A 20,296-nucleotide genomic window follows, 5' to 3' on the forward strand; every position below is an offset into this window, starting at 1 on the left:
TGCAGGAGGGGGCAGCGCCAGGGCTGTTAGGAGCCTCAGCCATGGGGACGGACGGGGTGGTGGGGAGCAGCCCCTCCTGCAGGGCTGGGTGCCACTGCGCCCAGGGAACGGAGCTGAAGGGGGAGGTTACAGCAGTGGGTGAAACGCAGTGTTGGCCATGTCTGGGTGAGTCGCTGTGGTAGATTGGTGTCTTTCCCTGGTAGTTTGGCTTATCGCTGCTGTTATCTGTTTAAGGGATTTTAGTTGATATTTTGCAGGAAGCTTTGTTGACTGTGTGTTGTTGACATATTCTTAGCTTAAAACTGTTATCATATTAAAGCCCTGGATTGAAAAACTAATTACAAGACATTAATAGCTAAGCCTGAAGAGCTAAGTCATGCAAATATTGCTATCTGGGAAGTTGAATGTACAAAAACTGTTTGAACTCTGACTTAGTGACAGGAGCCTGAAAGCAGTTTGTGAGATAGCAATAAATCTGAGCGCAATCCTCCACAATTGTTTCCTAATATGTCCATGAAATTAATGGCAGCGCCGTTATAAGCATCCTATTGGGGAAAGTAGCTATCTTCTTCCTGAGAAGGTTAATTATCAGTAACATAATTATTTTTGTACTGACTTTCATTTTAATCAAACATTGCATGAAACAATTTGGTTCAGAACAAATAGCTTATTACAGAAATGTTTGTGGTGCTGAGAAAAGAAGCGGGGATGTTTAAATTATAGACATATATCGAGTTACTTTATTCATTAAAATGAACAATTATGCTAGGCCTTATGAGACGGACTAAGCATTTCTTGCCGATGTTTATTCTGTGGTGAGCATGATGAGAATTAATGCTGGGGCCGGATCCCATCGCACCGAGGTGTTCATGGAGTGGGCAGTGAGCTGTGGGCTCTGCTCCTGGCTGCTGGCTGCTCACTGCCCACAGCCACGAACAGCCTCAGCTGTGGGTTCAGCATCTTGAAATGAAGCCAGGAGGTGAAAGACGTGCTGGTGTGCAGCCTTCAGGGAGCGCGAAGGGCAGCGGTGCTGGGTGTGCATGCGGTGTCATGGCAGCATGGGGCAGCCGTGGAGGGAGCACAAAGCGCAGTGCTCCGCCAGCACTAGGAACGCTAATTGGCAAGGCTGTAACAAAGTGCCTGTCCTCATGTTCCTCATCTGCCATCCAGATTCTGAGCAGTTGCAGATTAGGTGCCGATCTGAAGGCAGGGCTGGCACTATGCTGAGGTGGTTGAGGGCAGAAGCAAAGACCAGAAGTGCTTGCTTTCATATGGACTGCTTGAAAATACTGCTTTTATCTGAACCTAACAGCAGCAAATCCCGTGGTTTGCTGCTATTAGTTAGATTGTGGTGAATGAAACGCTCTGCTGTTTTGTTTTGTTGACGGTGCTATTACAGTAATTGTGAACAAAAATTATTCCTGCTTTTTCATCATGGTCCTGATCCTGAAACTCTGAACTTGGCAAAATCTGAAAGTAAGTCGTTTCCAGCTCAGGTAGGCAAGAAGTACTGGGAAAAGTGCCATTAAATAGAAGCAGGCTTAGAGGTTTAAGTAAATAAAAAAAGGAACTGAATGTAACAATTCCTCAACACAATAGAAATTTTTCTAGATTCGGGTTCTCAAAAGCCTATTTACAGAAACTGCAGTAAGGGATGGGAAGAGGAGAACAGAATAATGTACGTTGGGTATGGCCATCAGCTCCCAGGGCTCCCGATGCACAGCTGAACAGTTTGTTGCTTTTGTTTACACTTCTGAAAGCAGTTACAAAGCAATAATTTATTACAAAGATGAGAAATGCTTCAAAAATACTCTGTGTGTGTGTGTGTTGGGGGAGGATGGGGGGAAGCATCTCCACTTTGGATCAGATTCTCCGCTCCCAGCGCCTGCCTCGGTGGCAGGTGGCTTATCTGACAGCAGTTTTCATTATTAATTTTCTAGCCAGAAGCAAAGGAGCACCGTGAGCCTTTCTGAGGGCAGCGATACAGAGTTATCGTGGTGTGGTCCCAGCAGACCAGAAAAGAACTTTCCATAATTTTGCCTGATCTCCTATTTATCTCCTCACACCAGTATCTGTGCAGAATGAGATACCTTCAGGCTGTCCCCACTATCTAGCAGTGCACGGGATACTTTTGAGAATATGGAAATTCTCCCTTTTCTGGGTCTGCGGGTGTAGGGGGATGTGATGATGCATTAATAACTCTGTGGCTCTCTGAGCTATGTAGAAAATTGGTGAGAACCCTTTCACTGCTGCAGCCTGGGTCAAAATGCATGCATGTAGATGCTCTCCTCATTTCATATCAATGCATGCTGTGAAACCAGCATCAAGTACGTTCTGTGTTTAGTAGCTGTAATAGCAAATGGGGGCTCCAGCCTGGGCTGGCGTGCCACTCTGTAGCTGTACCACACTGGTATGGGGTAGTTGCCCTGCCTCAGCTTCCATCTTTCTAGGAAGGTGAGATAGAGGGCAGTGGTAAGGAGGAATCATTCTTCAGCTTGTGTAAGCTGCAAGCCTTCAGCTCAGTGCGATGTTAGGGAAGAGTTGCCGGGTCTTTTTTTCTTTCAGAATAAGCAGTGAATATTGAAGGTTAATGAAGTTTCTTGAGCAGTGGCAGACCTCTCAAGTATCTGTTATCGAGGGATTATTTCTGTAACGTTGGCTGCAGGCTCTCAGTAGTATAATATTTGAGCAGTCTGTGGCTTCGATGTTTTTTCAAGTGTATGAAACAAAGTTGGTACGGGGTCTATTTTGAATTAAATTAGGGGGGTGCACCTTAATCCTTCAGTTTAAGACATTCTAACCCCAGTCTTCCTGCGCACATCAGTAATCACACAGCTGATTCCAGCAGATCACCTTAAAATCCCTCAGTTGTAGGAAATATTGGAGCGTGTAAACATTGAAGAACCTGAATTATTAGCTGCAATGTTGTTTTAGTTAGACTTACTCACATCTGCCCCAGCAGATCAGGTAGTGCATCAGGAAAAGCTGTGCACACACATGTGCTGCAGGTTGAGGGGTCTCTGAGGTTTCTGCTCTGTGGCTGAGCTGGATCTGGTGCCCTGAGTCGGTGCTGGGTGTCAGACCTCCCCGTGGTCCCAGACTGAATTATGGCAGGGGAGCTTCAGTGCTGAACCTGCCGGGTTCTTAGCAGCTGGTCAGTCTGGAATGTTCTGGAATGATTTGTGACTCCAATTTTGTGCAGTATTTTGAGTTAGACTTGGAGTTTAGGATTATTTGGATTTAGGATTCTTTAGACTACGGAACAAATGAGACGTTCCATTACTTAATACAGTCGCTGATAATTTGCATTCCCAGAAGCACGCATGATATTTCAAAAGCTGGCTGTGACTTTGAAATGAAATATTATCTAATTACGGTGTTTTTCATTGATGACTATTTTCTTTGTACCTTGTAGTTCTTATGCAGCTCTCATTACAGATCTCACCACATTCCCACCAATTCCAGCCCCTAGGTACGTTTCCACCTCGTTCAAAGTGTTCCCCTGTAGCAGGAGTTCCAGGAAGGGAGCACACTTGCTGTGGTCTCGGTGAGAAGCCCCAGGCTCTGGGTGCACAAAAGACAGTCTGACAGTGTGTCTGCTGCCTTCCCATAAGCCAAATCAAGTGCTCTCACTGATTTTCATGCAGCAAAAAGGGTTTCCACACTGCTGTTTTATCTGGCGCTCTGTCATTCTACACAAATTTATTAGTAAGAAACGTGAAAAATGGCTGTAGTAAATAGTCTTGGGTTACAGTCCCACGTGAAGGCACTGGTGTGCAGTCTGGAAAAGCACAGTGGGCCACATGTGATGTTTTCCATTTGTTTGTTGCAGCGTGCTGCCCCGTGGTCCGGCGGTAACACCTACATAACAGCATCCTTCTGCTTCACATGTCTCCTAGATCGACGACATGCAGTGGGGTAAAGGAGTGCGACAGGTCCCGTCCTCGGTCTGCAGCCTGCCTTGCAAGCCGGGAGAGAGGAAGAAGATGGTGAAGGGGATGCCGTGCTGCTGGCACTGCGAGCTGTGCGATGGGTACCAGTACCAGGCCGATGAGGTCACCTGCCTGCTGTGCTCCTACAACGAGCGGCCCAACGAGAACCGCACCGGCTGCCGCTCCATCCCCATCGTCAAGCTGGAGTGGCACTCGCCCTGGGCTGTGATCCCTGTCTTCTTGGCCATGCTCGGGATTATCGCCACCATTTTTGTCATGGCGACCTTCATTCGCTACAACGATACCCCCATCGTCCGGGCCTCGGGGCGGGAGCTCAGCTACGTCCTGCTGACGGGGATCTTCCTCTGCTACATCATCACCTTCCTGATGATCGCCAAGCCAAACGTCGCCGTGTGCTCCTTCCGGCGCATCTTCCTGGGGCTGGGGATGTGCATCAGCTACGCAGCCCTGCTGACTAAAACAAACCGCATCTACCGCATATTTGAGCAGGGCAAAAAGTCAGTGACAGCACCCAGGCTTATCAGCCCCACGTCGCAGCTGGCGATCACGTCGAGTTTGATATCTGTGCAGCTTCTAGGTGTCTTTATTTGGTTTGCAGTTGACCCACCCAACATCATTATAGATTATGATGAGCAGAAAACTATGAACCCTGATCAAGCCAGAGGAGTTCTCAAATGTGACATAACGGATCTACAAATCATTTGTTCCTTGGGTTATAGCATTCTTCTAATGGTTACATGTACTGTGTATGCCATCAAGACTCGGGGTGTCCCAGAGAATTTTAATGAAGCTAAACCCATTGGATTCACTATGTACACTACCTGTATAGTATGGCTTGCCTTCATTCCAATATTTTTTGGCACTGCCCAGTCAGCTGAAAAGGTAGGTGAAAATGAGCTCCCGGGCGTCTGCTAGAAAAGCTTTCATTGCAGCTATAAATTGTATGCTGATGTCCAACTTCTTACAAAGATTTTCAAATGAGCTGTCCAGTTAGCTTGTTATAGAGACATGCAATATACAGCACTATTTTCCTTCTCCAGTTAGCTGGTGGGATCTTCATTTGATAAACTGGCAAATGATCAATGGCAATTGTATTAGCCACTCTTTTTATTGTTGCATCTATTTCAATCGTCCCTTTTCAGTAGAATAAGTGGGAATTAGCTGTCATATCGTTCACAAAAGGAGATCTCTTAACTAAGTCATTTCAAGTAGAAGATATAAGAAAATAATGTTAAAAAATGATTAAGAGATGTCTGTGCTTCTAGAGGTCAGTGCTGAATTCAATGCGGAGTTGTCTGATGCGTGCTCAGCTCTGTTAGCAGCAGCCTCAGGGCTTATTTACACCGCGGGGTAAAGAGTCTGTCCTGAGCTCCAGCTGCATCTCGAAAGGTGGTGATTTCTGCTGGAAAAGAGTGCTGCCACATCTCAGGTATTTCAAACCCTACTGCTCTCCTTGTCGGGAGTGAGATAAGGAACAACACGGGCAGCTTTCAACCCAGCTGGGTCTGTGTGTAGCTTTGGTCTGATGCAGCAAGCACAGAGCAGCTCTTGTGCTGCTTACCTGGGAGCGTGTCAGGCCTGCAGGTGACCGAGATGGTGGCTTTGAGCTTCTGCAAAGGTTTGAGCATGTGATAGAAAGACTGGAAGAATGTCAAAGGCTGCTGCTGGGATTAAGAATCATTTGGCAGCAAAACCTTTAGTTTTCCACGAGTTCACCTATAGAGCTGAATTAACCTGCTTTGAAAGTGAAAGATTCTTGCACGAATTCACGTAGGACAGCAAAAGATATTATTAATTTGGTTTCACTCCGAGTGCAGGAGATGATGCCAGCAGAGCAAACAGCCTTGCAGCCTGTGTCAGCACAGCCCTGCAGAACCGGTGTCTGCGAGGAGGGCAGAGGTCCATCGCCACAGCACGATGAGTGCAAACACGCTGGGGCTGACTGCAGTTCTGCCCTCAGTGTGACCTCACCTGTGCGACGTGCGGCTCACAACACGCGTGGTTGCACTCGGGTGTCATCCCCAGAGATGGTCCCTGGTGTGTGGGCACGGACAGATGGCGGCTGTAGCACATCTGAGCCATGAGATGTGCCAGGTCTCCTCCCCATCTAGAGAGGCCTTCGTGCCTACGCTGAGTAGCTTTGCTTCTTGGCTTTCATTTCTGTCTCTTTTTCTTACTCTCTTTTTTCTTCTTTTTTTTGGCAGGGCAGGGGGTGTTGTACTTTTTTTGTGATTGCTAGTGATTTTCTGTCAGATATTTTCTCTGGAAAATATTGGGCATGGTCTTAGCCACGCAAGTCTTTGCTGAAATGGAAATTGTACATGCTGAAAATCTCATGCAGCCCAATCTTTTAAGCTGAGGAATGGTGTTATATATAACGCCATGCTTTTCATTGTATGGATTTATTTTATTTTATCAATAAATACGACTATAATGTTGTTTGGTAGGAAGCATATTAAGTATACCTCTCTTGTTCAGTGCAGGTTAAAAAAAAAAAAAGACTAAAACATGCTGCAAGTATTTCATCAAAGGCAAATAATTCCATCAGCAGAGAGGAAGGAGCGACGAGGGCTGAGGAAGGGCCAGTGCTGCAGGCTGGATGTAAAACCTATGGGGTATGTGGGAGGTGGTATATGGGAAAAGCAAATTCATAGCTTGCATTTATTCAGACTCTTAGTCTGCCCTTAGCCTTCAGAACTGCCCTGGTCAGCTGTGATGTCAGAAAGTCAGGCTTCCTTGGTGCCACAGCCTGCTGCTGGGTGCAGCCCATGGTCCCTGTGAGCTGCTGCCAACCCTTGCATGGTGGTTGTGCCCCGCGTTCCTGCCTGCCTGCTGCTCTGTTGCTCTCTGGGTTTTGGGTCATGTTTTGGGGTGCATTCTTCTTTTAGTGCGCTTTCCTGCGGCTATTGGTATGTATTCCAAAATGCTGCTGTGGCCTTTGCTGGAGGAGATAGGAACCATGTCGTGTTTTCACTCAGAAAGATCCTTCCTTGGTTACCAAACTCTGAGCATGGAGCTGTTGGGTCCCTCCCATTGTGCTGTATTGAGCAGCTCCAATGGAGGCTCGGGGGCCTTGGGGCTGAGGGTGGTACCCACCCATCCTTGTGCACCTTGCTGTGCTGCCCTGCTCCTCCAGCGAGGGCCCATGCTGCCAAACACTGCCACTGTGCCCCTGCACAATTGTTTTTGACAACAAAACTGCATTCAATCCTCAGTGGATGTGTGGGCACCTTATCAGAAGCAAAGTGGCCTCAAAAAGCTGTTAAACCAATTACAGGAGCCCTAGCTCTGCGGCAGAGTCAATACAGAGCAGCACTTGAAAAGAGCACGGGTTGCTCAGTGAGGTCAGGTGGAGCACAGCTCAATCGATGCTCCGAACTGAGCCAAAATCTTGGAGCACAGATGGGAGAGAGTGGTGGGAGGGAGCCCTCGGGCTTGTGCTTTCCCCTGCCCTGAGGCTGTGGGTGGGTCAGCAGTGCCTGCTCCTACCATTGCCTTCTCCTGCCTTTCCGGGCCCTATGGTGGTGGGGTCACCCTGTGGGGCCACGTGGCCATGCCCCGTTGCCACAGGACAGACTTCAGGGCACACATGTGAGATCGCTGGGTCTCACGGATCTTTCATTTCCCTTTATGTGTTGGACCATTTTCAGGTTTTTACAGGCAGTGTGGTAAAGCAGCAGTATGGCAGCATGCGATGCGCTCTGGTGCATCTGGAAGCATCCATTCGCAGGTGGTGCTGGTAGCTGCTTTTTTATTATTATGACTCTCTCTTAAAGTAAATATTTTTAAGACTTGCACAGCAAGGATTACCAGAGGCAAAGCTTTCATGGCAAAAAACAAAGAAAAATACAGTGAAGGGAAAAACCATCTGTAGTTAAATCAATGTGATAGGAAGAGTTCTTAAAATACAGTCTTGCTGTCTCTGTACATAAAAGTCAGTTTATTGTTGAGAAAACAATACCTCTCAGCACTTGTTTAGTACCATTTTACTTTTTCCACGCAATGCTGTTGATGCTAGGAGGAGTTAACAGGACAGGAGGACTTGTTGGAGGCTGTGTCAGAAATAGCTGGGCGCGGGGTTGGGGCTCTTTTCTCACCACCTCGTTCTCCATTTCTTCTCACCATTTCAACCCTGGTTATGAAAGTCTGAGATCACAAGCTATTTTCTCCTGTGGGAATTCAGTATCTCCGTGTATGAGTACTGTCGCTTACATTACATTTCTAAATCTCTAGGATGTAGTGCTGAAGAACTAGATCCCTTTAATGGCCAACCTGAGCATCAATCTGTATTCTACATCTACATCAATCTCCATGTAGCAGACATGCCAGGACCCAGCAGCATGGTGTGTCTGATCTGCAGTGCCACGTTGGGCTCATTAACGTGCACAGGTCTGTGTTTTGTGTGCCCATCATGGTTTGAAGAAGAAATGTCATTTGGAATCAGGCTATAACTGTGAGATTAAAAGAACTCGTTGTGTGCACAGGTCTGAAGTCCATTCTCGTACTCGGCAACAGCATGCAGGTGTAGTTCTCTACGTTGCATATTCCCCTAAGATCTTATTTTCTCAAATGGTGCCATTGAACTAATATGAGGGATAAGTCATCATTGTATTTTAATGTTCTGCAGAGACTTTACTGCTTAGTAGCTGTGATCACTTTTATTTAGTAATTGCTGAGATTAAAATAATACATTTCTGGGTACGTCTCCTAGGCAGTAATGTCTGTCAGCATGCTCCTGGATAGGTGCTACAAGTGGGACTTCTTGAAGTATTTTGAGGACGTTTTTCAAGTAAAAAAAAGTTGTAATCATGACTCTGAGTGAGTGATGGTTTTCAGCCAGTGTGGTCTTCCATGCTGGGAGCTTTCTGCATCCTGAAATGAAGAGAAATGAGAAACCACCGCCCATATATTCTTGGCTTTCCATCAGCCTATTTTTGAATCCAGATTGCATTAACCTTTGGCTTTTTTATTTGTCTTAACTGTAATACAGCCACTGTGAAACTTGCAGCCCTCGATCCCATGCAGTCTTCCTCCTTCCTTCAGATTTCTGGGTCTTTTTTCATGTTCCTTCTATTCAAATCAGTAAGTGGGGTAAGCCAAGTATATTTGGCAGCAACATTTTTACTTATTGTGTTGAATGTTACATAAATACTATAATTTCAAGGCACATGCAAAGTGGATTCTTGTTCAGATTAAATAATATCACATTAGCACAGTAGCACTTCAGTGCCTGTTCTATTTTTTGGCGAAACAAAGTTACCCTTCAATTCTCCATAATACAAATACCGATTAACCAGGTAGGACACACACTTATTTTCTCTGCTGGGAAGGCTTGAGATGACAGTTGCTATAGCAACCATACATATGTGGATTTGGGAGTTATGAGGATTTCAATACCACATTTGCTGGAGTCTTATGCTGTTGGGTGGGTGAGGAAATCGGGCTTTGAGGCTCATTTGGAGCACGACTTTGAATCTGGCATAGTGGGGGCACAGGGAGGATTGTGAGCTGTAGCTTTCTTCTAAAGAAATGTAATTTATCACCCTTTGAAATGAATAGCTTTAAATAATGCTAATGTTTATTCTTTATAATGCCCCTGCGTTTCAAAACAGAAATGAAGACTGGTTCTAATAACAGTGGCTGCTTAGAACTTTATAACTGCAAATACTCATTTCTCTCACTGTTCTGCAGCAGAGTTCGCCTACAGCTGTATTTTGTTTTCAGGAGCTGTGAGGATCTGCGTGTTCAGGTACTGAAGTTCTTAACTTCATCCAGCATCGGGTCTGAGCAGTGTGTGGGATTTCATGCAGCCTGGCAGCCCTGCGGTGCCGTGGGCTGTCCTGCAGTGAGACCAGCTGCTGGCCTCAGCCCAAATGGCACCCTGGCCCCATAGAAGGCAAATTACATGTTCTTTGAAACGTGTTCCCTGAACTTGTGCTGCTCTGTGATGTGCGGCTGCAGGGCTGCATTGGTGCTGTGGAACTTCTTGGAACTGCATCGCTTCGTGGATTAGGAAACAGTGACTGGTGGGAACATACCTCCGTGTGCTTAAATGTCCTTTAAAAGCTTTCATTCTCACTTATTCCTGGAGCTATCTGGTGATTCTGGGTTTTTGTCAGCCACAATTTCATGTAGTATTCAGCCAACCAAAGGTTTTAATGTTTCAGAAGTGAGTACAATGATAACAGCAATACCAGTTCCCTTTGCACAGAAGCCTGAAGCATCCAACAGACGGATTGAGGACCCATGGGGTAGAAGCATTGCATCAGCCATCCTGCAGCAGTTTGCACAGCACTCAGCCCTGCAGTTCAGGGCAGGAGGTTGGGTGTCGTTCTGTGTTCATCACAGGGATGTGCCACGTCCCTGTGGTTGTATCACCCACTCACTGGAGCAGCATCCATCAGAAAGCTTGGAGGATTCCAACCAGTCAGAAAACAACCACCCAGCCAGGATTTGGCCAGGATTTGACACCCGTGCTTGTCAGAGGCATCTTCAGTGTCTGGAAGAATGAAGAAATACTGGCTGTAAACGTGTCCAAAAGCACTCATGTACCCACGTCTGCACCATGTGCCGATCAGGGCTCTTCCAGAAGGATCTTCTGTGCTCCTGGAGCACCTTCTCCAGCCCAGAGCTCTGCCCAGGTGCAGCTGCCCAGCACCATGAAGGCTGGGCCGAGGCCGTGGTGGCCATGCAGATGGTTGGGCACTGGTCTGCTGCCTAGGTTTGCAAGGCTGCTGGTAAAGCTGGGTAACAGAAAACGTGCACACTGTGGGTGAAATAAGGGATGATTAAAGCAATTAGATCTTTCTCAGAAGACCGTAAATTAATGGCAATTATGATTCTTGAAACAACAGAGGCAGAAGGTATATCTACCATTGATCTGTTTTATCACATTTGCTGCATTGTAATGCTCCTTTAATGTTAATATGTACTTTTGTAGTAAAATCTAATTGAAAACACTGAGCAGGCAGAGCCCAAGGCCACAATCATGTTTCACATAATTACCTGAGGAGGAGGGTATACATCTGCAATGAAGGGATGCCACCAACCGTTAGTGAGGCAGCAGCAGTGCCGTCGTTGTGTTCATGCATGTACAGTAATAGCCTTACAGGAACATATAGGTGAGTGCTAAAAGATAATTAACAATCAATTCATTTTGTGAAATTGTCACAAAATTGGAACAGGTATCTTCATAATGGAGTAATAATACTACTTTTAAATTTGCATGTGGCTGTCTCGTAGTAGAGATGTGTTCATTTAAGCAGGAATTAGTTGAAGTCTGCAGCCCTGCGGTGGTTCTGCAGTCACCAAGGGACTCTTTGAAGCCTGCGAGCGTGCTGCTTTGAAGTCTGATGTAGAAAGTGAGGGATCTCTTCACTGTGATAATTCTAGCCTTTTCCATTCCCTTCTGTGATGAGAACAGAGAAAAAAATCTCATTGGGAAGTTGAAAAAATAAATGGAAGTCGGGAAGGAGCGTGAGTTTGGAGGGGAGGGAAATGGCCTGACCCCCCACTGGGCACTCACCGCTGTCCCAAGCTGCCCCAGTGAGCAGGAGCACAGTGCTGCAGGCTGCTGCTTGGCGCTGCATTAGGACTACTGGAGAGACCAAGACCCAATAGAGATGGAAGCGCCTTCTCCTTGAAGAGAGCTCCAGTTCCCTGCAGAGAGCTCCGGGAGAGCAGCTCACAGCAGAGTGGCTGCTGCATGGACAGTGCTGCACACTGGAGGCAAAACCACAAATGAAGAATTTCATTGGCACCTGGGGGAGAACCTTTCTTCCACACTGCTAGCATAGCCACGAGCAGCCAAAGCATTCACCAAGTTACTGAACTGGGAGCCAAACCCAGCTCTTCCTCCTCTCCAGTCTGCATTCAGTTTTGCTCCATTAGCCATCAGGAATGACAAACCTGGGCTCTCCTGATCACTGTGGCTGTGGTCCCCCCATGTCCCAGCACTGCTGGTGCTGGGTGGCTCCGTGCAGTGGGTGCTGGGTGCTGCACGTCCTGTGAGCGTGGGCAAGCACTGGGCTTGTTTCCAGCAAGTGCTGGGCAAAGTGTAGAAGGAGGGTATCTTCTCATTCTGTGATTTCTAGTGCAAATTTAACTGGCTAAAAAGCAACGTAATTTTGAAAGGGAAAAGCATGTGGGTGTTTAATGCATAGTGTCGACATGTACTTTTTTGGTTCTTTTTTTTTTCTTTCTTTATTTTAATAGAAAACGTAGAGCTGCCAAGAGAGTTTTACATATGAAAAGCAATCTCTGCACATGCCCGTATCTGTGTTATGCAACAGTTTCTATCTGCAGTACAAACTGACAACACCTCAGTGAGGAATAATTGCAGCTCCATTGAGTCCAGCAGAGCAATTACTTTGTTGACGAAACTTTTCTCTTTGCTTGCGCTTTGATATCTCTGCAATGTCAAACTCACTTGCACTGACAGCATAATCCTTCCTGCAGAGCTGTTGCCCTGACCGTGCAGCTGCTCCTTGGCATCACGCGGGGTGCTTGCAGCACCTGGGAGTCCTGCACAGCCCTGCTCTGGGTTGTGGCAGGGTAGGGTCGTGCTGGGTATCAGGAAGCATTTCTTCTTGGAAAGAGAGGTCAGGCAGTGGCATAGGCTGCCCACAGAGGTGGTGAAGATGCTGTGGTTTCCCTGAGGTGTTGTTGTATTCCTACAACGCTGATTCTCGTGCGCGTTTTTGGGGAGCCTTGTTTCATGGTCTCATGCTGTGATAGAGCAGTTTGATTTTTTCTGTAGAAACCTTTGTTTCCCATTGATGCCCCTTTGTCTGAATAAGAGTTAATCATCTCTTCAGAAAAATGCCATAGATCATGGCTGACGCTGTGAGCTGAACGCTGGGAACTGAAGTATCACTTTGTGAGAGCAGATCATAACCAGTTTCTGAACCCCACGGGTATTGTAGAAACATAATAATGTTATTTTGAGTAAGAAATAATGGCTGCTGATTCCAAGCTCATCCAGGAACAAAAAGAAAACCATGACGGGCTTATTCAGTACAACATAAGCCATGCAGATGTTTCTCAATTTTCTTGCTGAACTTGTATGCAGGAGTCAAACCATTTGAGCAGAAAGAATGGGTCCTTAAGTACTTTTGTCACTGTGTGTGAATGGGTTATGAAAGCAGCGTGTGCAGGGGTGCTCAATCAAGGACCCTTGTCAGCAGGGCACGGAGCAGCCTCGCTTACTGCCCTCGTGTGGGTGACCCGTTCAGAGCTGGTTTTCTTCTGTTCATTTTGAAATAAGCAGAAGCAGAATGGGAGCAGAAGGCCCAACAGCTCGGCTGAATTCAGCTCCATCCCAAGTCATGAGGACTGGTGAGGAGGTGCCCCGCATTGCCAAGCAAAGCCTCTGCTGGTGGAGAAGATTGTTGCAGTTTGTTTTAAATAGAGTCCTCTAACAGAAATGTCAGGTCCTCTATGCACACCAGCGACTAAATATAGCTGGGTTTGCATAGTGGAAGCAAACAGCTCTTCTTGAAGGCGCATTTTCAGTCTTGCATGGCCGCTTTAACGCAAAGCTAAAAAATAGGTTTCGCTGTACGTAAGAAATGCTTGCACAAGTATTGACCTGAAGGATTTATTTGTTGTTTTAAATGGCTTAAGCAGGCATGTAATAATAATAAAAGTAGAAATTACGGTACTCAGTCAAAGCAATTGCCTTGCATTTTGTCTTTGAGGCATAAACTTAGAAGGTTAAAAAGAAACAAGGAGACTTTGCATCCCATGTGCACCCCTTCAAAAATGCTTTGGAGCACATTTCTATTTCTACATTTTGAAACAAAGGCTTTTTTGTATGCGTGTTCACATCCCTCACACGGACTGTGAAGCTCCCTTCTGACCTGCAGCCACGCTGCCCCTTGTCCCTTTCCCCCACCCTCCTGGAATGGTGCAGGGGTTACTGAGCAGGACCCAAGCTGGCACCAGCCCCTGGCTTCATAGGTAGCTCCAGAAGTGTGTTGTGCTGGCGGTGCAGCATAGAGTGGCTGGGAACTGTCGCTGGGGGGTTGATACCCTATGACAAATGCAGAGTGTCTCTTAGAGAAGGGGCTTAGTCTGCCACTGCCAAAGGAGGGCTGCCTGCAAGCATGCACAAGAGCAGCTGCTCGCAATGTGCGAGCTCAGAGATGAATTGGCAGAAAAAAAGGAAACCTCCTAGAAAATAGATGCTAGAGAAACTGTTTCTCTGCTGTTGTTTTCCCTGTTACGGAAGGGATCTCGCTGGGAAGGTGCTATGCTTGATGGAAGAGGGGCTGCGGTTTGGCTGCAGTGTTCCCTTCTGCACTGAGTTGGTTTGGTGTCATTTCCATCCTAAACTTTCCTATTGCTGATGTGCCATCTCTGTGTTGTGACAGTGACTGATGGTCCAAATGTTTTCCTTCCCAAACTGAATAGTGGAGTTAGGCAAGTGTTTGCCAGCAGCTGGAACTTACCCTGTGAGCTCTAGTGGTATTAAGCAGTATTCACGAGAAAAGGTCCCTTTTCTGGCAGATATTCCCCAACCAAACCTATGTTGATAGGGTCATCTGCTGTGGCAGGGAGAGCTTGTTGACCTCTTTAATTGCCAAGGTTGTATGAAGGGTTTCTCAGCTTTAGCACTTTGCAGTTAATGATGTCAGGCACTTTTAGCACCAGATTATTCATTCTGTGTTGGCATTTGGCCTTTAAATGGCTGACATGTCTGTGGTGACAAAACCCAGGCTGGGGAAATGAGGTGAAACTCATATTTACAAAGATGTTTTCCGCTCAGCCCTAACTGTCTGTCTTGTACCGCTAATTGCCCATTAAATGCAATCCACTCAGCCATTAACCACCTTCTGCTGGAGCGGGGAAACACCAGGTTTCACCCTGCCTGTGCCCCTGAGTCATGCAGTCCCACTGATTAAGTAACGTTCATTCTGTGTTTATAGCAACTAAAAAAATAATGTATGTGTTGTACATTTAATATCTCAAGTTCATACGATCTTCGTTGCATTATACTTAGAGATGGAGACATTTATTTAAAAGAATGTAGAGGGAGTAGGAGGACAAAATACGAGATGAACAGTATGCTATCGTCTTCCTCTTATTCTGTGATTTGCATTTTCAACATCAGAGCAACCTGGAATACTTAATGGAGACGGCTGAATAAGATTTGAAGGCAATAGGGCTCTTTTTAGTGGAGGAGCAGCTCCTGCTAAGAATGCAACTAGCAACAATACTTCAGCAGTAAACTGAGGAGTAAAATGCATTTAAAAGCTTAAAACTAGACTGCATTAGGAGATGGTAACAGGAAAATCAATTAGTGTAGGCAAGGTGGTCAGTGCTCAAAGCGTGATTACAGCTGGAGAGGGCATTGTTGGAGCTGGTGCCAGCAAGCGGGTAAGATTTGTTCTGGTACCTTAATTGGAGCACTAGGGAAGTTCAAGTGGGAAGATCGAGTGTTTTGATTCTCCAGAACTTCAGAATCGATGTAGTTTTAGCTCATTTTATTGACTGGAGGATGAGATCTGTTAATGACTCCAGATGGAAAGGAAGGCCATGCCGACAGCCAGCCTCCTCCAACCGGGGCTGAGCAAGACGTGTTGGGGAGGAAATAGGTGACAGCATGGCTGGGAGGGGAGGACTCACTGCTGGACATGGCCACAGTGCCTGCTGAGTGCAGGGAGCAGGAGGTGGGCTGTGGAGGCAGTGTCTGTTAGGGCAGGCTTCCCTGGGGGCTGCGCTGGCTTGATTTGATTGCAATCATGCATGGAGAAATTCCTCCTCATAATGCTCCGTGTCCCTTGGGGCTGCTGACTGAGGGCTTCGTTTTGCACAGATTCAGCCTTGTATTTACTGGCTTCCTTGTGGCTTCCTCATCAACAGTAAGGGAACCGCCAGACCCTCAGTGTTTATTTCTTGATGCCTAGGAAGGGGCAGAAGACATCTCAGTGTCAGGGGTAAATACATCTCAGTGGAGAGTAAAGACAGGTGTGCTGTGCATACAGCAATAAATAGAGTCATAGGATGGCTTAAGTTGGAAGGGATCCCAAAGATTATCCATATAAATCTGTATAATTATATATAATTTTAATGTAAAATGTTTAATAAAGTACAGATGTAGAACTGGCTCCTTGGGTCATTAACTTTTGTCAGACCATGGCTAGTTAAACATGAGCTGATTTGGCTTCAAACTCAAGTTGTTGTTATCCTTTAATATTCCCGATTGCTTTCTGTGTAAGTACCTCAAGGAAACTGCAGGTATGGAGCACTAAATAACTCCTGGCAATTTGTAATGCTGTCTCAGAGGTGTGATGCATTGGAGTCCATTTCTGAGTTAATTCAGAGCTGGTAATGAGGAATTGTGAGCTGTTGTGCAGTAGCACAGCACATAGTGTCACCTTGTTAGACTCTATTGGAAAATGGTTTGGCTATTGCTGTAAGCTGTCATTGCAGCTTTAAGTGAGACAGAGATTTAGTTTATCACTGTAATGAAACAAGTGCCGTATTTGCTAATTAGGAGTGGAAGCTCTTTCTTGGTGCTGTGATTTGGTTGACAGGCAAGGATGTCTCCTAACTGCCCACCAGCGCGGGGGATTGTGGGATGACTGAAACTCCTCAGCTTCTAAAATGATTGGCTGCTTGTAATTAAGTTCTCAAATAAACGAGCACCGAAATCATCTTCTATTCCAGGATTACCCATTCCCAGTTTAACCTAACAATAAATGCCCATCTGTGAGCTGTGGAAACTCAAGGATTGCATAAGCCACAAACAAGCTTGCCCCATCCATGAGTTATGATGGATTTAGCAGTTGCCATGCCGACAGTTTGTTCTAATTGAGATACATTAGCAGCAACAAGACTTGGATGGCTCCAGTTAATTGGATGCAAACTTGGACAGCTCTGACGAAATAATAGATAAATTTAACACCTACCAGTGCACACCTGTAAAATGTGAACAATTTGTCTTTAAAAAATTGCAAAGCATTTCTGTGTCCTTGACGAGTGGTTTGCAGCCCATCTGCCTGCAGCAGGGATGGTTGAGGTTGGGTATCAGGAGGAAGTTCTTCACACAGAGAGTGGTGGAACAGGTTGCCCAAGGAGGCTGTGGATGCCCCATCCCTGCAGGCATTCAAGGCCAGGCTGGATGTGGCTCTGGGCAGCCTGGGCTGCTGGTTGGTGACCCTGCACATAGCAGGGGGTTGGAACTGGATGAGCACTGTGCTCCTTTTCAACCCAGGCCATTCTGTGATTCAGTGCTATGAGCTGGGGAGCAGGACAGCCGCTGCGCTGCGTTCGGAACAGGGGGTTGGGGTGGGATGGCTGACAGGAAGACATGTTACAGTCACTAAGAGCACAGCCTTGCTTTCAGAAAATGCTGAAGTTTGCAGTGTAGAGCCTCCCGTCCTGCAGCATGTTCACCCTGCTCCGCTTCTTTTTTGCCCTTGGGTGCTTCTTAGCACTCAGACCAGACCAAAATAGAAATGCATCCTTGAGTAACTAACAGAAAAGGAAAATGTGTAACTTTTTAATGAGGGGTTGTCTTTCTTCATTTGCAAGGGTTTAAACTCCTAAGGACAGCTGGTCTGGGATGAAGGCTTTGCTGCCATAGCTTGCCCTCCTCTGACTCCAACTATTCCTTATGCAGCTCTAAAACACTCAGTTTACATCTGAGCTTTAGAAAGCAAAATAATTCTGATAGTAATAAATTGGACCCAGTAGAAGTAACTGGCTGGCTAGAATTGCAGGGTGCTTTTTGTGCTTGAATGCAAGTGTTAGATCCCAGACCAGCGCCCAGCTGCGCAGTCACGCAGCCCCGTGTGCAGCACTGTGATAATGTTAAATGGAAAGGGCACTCCCAGCAACAGCAAGTTTGGCTCTAAGTAGTAAAAGCAATATGTAAATACTCTGTTTTAAATAATAATTACATTATAATCTAAAAAGTCAACCAGAAGCTGGCTTGCTTTTATATATATATGTATATACATATATATATATATATATGTATCAGTGTGCTTTAATAATCAGTGTTCTACTCTCTGAAGGTCTTTAAAGAAGCATCAGATGAGGAAGATTAGCCCTTGTCTGCCCCAGCACTCTGCTGACACCATTTTGCACTTTGAATTTCCCTGAAGGTCTCTAAGCAGAATTAAATCTTATTTTGTATGCAAATATATGGAATCTGTTTTCAATATAGTTGAACTTCACTGACACTGAATGATTCCCATTGGCTTTTTTTGAGCTTACAGTAGGGCCACAGCGATGGAAGGAACCCACAATGACCACATTTAGCACAGAAAGAGCAGTGCTGCTGGCACAGTTCAATTCTTTGATGTGTTGGAGGAGCAGGGTGTTTTTCCTGGGATGGCTTTGAGGTTTTGCACACCAGTTGTTCTCATGTAGAAGAATCCTTGTTTGCTTTCACATCCCACATGGAAGCCATTAGTGGAGACCTGCCTCATCCCTCAGGTGGAGACAGCTCTGAGAGAGCTGTGGGGATGGAACGAGTGTTTGCATTGAGTAGATGCTCCCAGAGATAGATAGCCTAGAGAAGGAGTTGAATAAGCAAGACGTCAGTAGGATTATGAGAAATCAACTTAGCCAAAAAATGTTACCAGGCCTGGTGAAAAGAAGTTGGTGTGGTGAAGTGCCCAGCGGCAGCTCAGCATGGCAGGATGCCATCTGACTGCATGTAGCTTCCTGCAGTACCACCGAGCTGTGTGTTCAGGAGTAGCTAACGATGGTGTAGAGCTATGGCTCCCAGCTGTGGAGGAGAATGGGCCTTGCTCTGCTGGGAGGGCTGCAGGACTTCTGTTTGGCGGTGTGATGGTTTGGGTACGGCGGGGCATCAAGGAGGTTCAGCTGCTGAAAAGTGAATGCAAAGGGAATCTATTAACTAGACCATCTCAGAAAAAGAGCAATTTTATTTCAGAAAATGCCTTCCAACAGGGTGGAAGTGACGGGATATAAATAAAACATTCATACGGCTGGAGTGGGGAAGACAAAATTGGAGGTGAAAGGCCAGAAAAAAACTTGAAGCTTGCTCTGTAAAATGAATCTTCTGCGTGGAGTCCTGCTTTTCATTAGGAGCATAGCATGGGCTGAAATAGCATTTATTTTTTTCCTTGTTAAGCCCGAGCTGACAGCTGGGGAAGATGGAGGCTCACAGAGCAGGACTGGCTCAGGTGCTGTGTGCACGTTGTCCCAGCAGCTCCATGCAGCCCTGAGAAGCCGGAGAACTGCGTGGTGGGCAGAGCTCCTCTGCAGGGCTGCCAGGGTTGGCCCTTCTGAGGGAGCTGCTGCTTGGCTCTTGGTGGTTTCCTTCTGTTTTGCAGTATTAACTTACTAATGTGTGATTATAAACCTATAAAAATGCCCACGTTTATTTTGAATTATAAATTTTACTTTTTGGAAGAGCTAAATGAATGAAATGAAAGGGCTGTCTGCCTTTGTAATGTAAGGCTTGTCTCATTTACCATCCAGTAAAATTAAAGAAAACTGCAAAGCCCAAAATGGTTAACAGTATATAATAGGGGGAAACCATCAGGGCATTTGCACCTCCCCGATTTCCAAGCTATGAATAATTTTGGCAACGTTCCCCAGCACTGCCAAGGCAGAGCAGCATCGTGCTCTCAGCTGCACCTGCAGACATTGCATTGCCATGACAACGCAGTGCAAATACTCAAGCTGCTGTGCGTGTCAGCAGCGTGGCAGAGGAGCCCGCCTGCACTGTGCCACAACTGCCCGCACAAATAAGAGCACATGGAGCAAAAAGAACCAACCTGGGTGCTCACGGCCGTGGCAGAGGCTCCTCGCATCTCCACGTTTCCATCCCCTTTCCTTAGAGGCCAACCCTTCAGTTCCATTGAGGCCATTCTGACCGCATCTCCCCTGCAGCTCCATGCAGTGCTCCGCCAGGCAGCAGCAGGGTGTGCAGGCAGAGCTGAGCCCAGGGTAGGGTGTGCAGCACCCCTCATTGCTTCTGGCACTGTCAGTGTGTGTGCAGACTGCCTGAGAGGAAGGTCGGTGGAAGTTTTACTGAATAAATGCATACTTCTGTGCTGCTAGACAGCTCGCTCCCAGTTGAGAAGATCTGTCTCTAAATAAAGGTCAGTTTGTTACTTTTTCACATTTATTCGTGCTTTTTGCATAGAGAAAGAAACAGCGCAGGAAAATGTTTTAAGGAAAAAACAATTTTTCCAGCCTGGCTGCTGCAGGGGAGAATGGAGCAGGCTGTGCTCCAGTTGCTGTGAATAGGACACCCATGGCACCTTGCCTCTGCTTTCTACCCATACATAGCTACAGCATGAGTGTTGTTCCTGGGGCTCTACCACCACCACAGTGCTAAGACTGGCTGGTTTGGC

The 20,296-nt window shown here is 46.4% G+C and overlaps 1 protein-coding gene across 2 annotated transcripts in view; it reads left to right on the forward strand.

Annotated features, from left to right (window-relative positions):
* Positions 1 to 20,296, forward strand: part of GRM7 (glutamate metabotropic receptor 7) — a 221,306-nt gene that overhangs the window by 163,827 nt on the left and 37,183 nt on the right. For both annotated transcript variants that reach the window (XM_090148492.1, XM_031605444.2), the window contains exon 8: positions 3,900 to 4,835. In XM_090148492.1, coding sequence (XP_090004618.1) covers positions 3,900 to 4,835 — 936 coding nt within the window. The remainder of the gene's footprint in view (positions 1 to 3,899; positions 4,836 to 20,296) is intronic.

The sequence above is a fragment of the Phasianus colchicus genome, chromosome 11 (assembly GCF_987193195.1).
Source record: "Phasianus colchicus chromosome 11, bPhaCol1.hap1.1, whole genome shotgun sequence".
In the NCBI taxonomy this organism is placed as follows: domain Eukaryota; kingdom Metazoa; phylum Chordata; class Aves; order Galliformes; family Phasianidae; genus Phasianus; species Phasianus colchicus.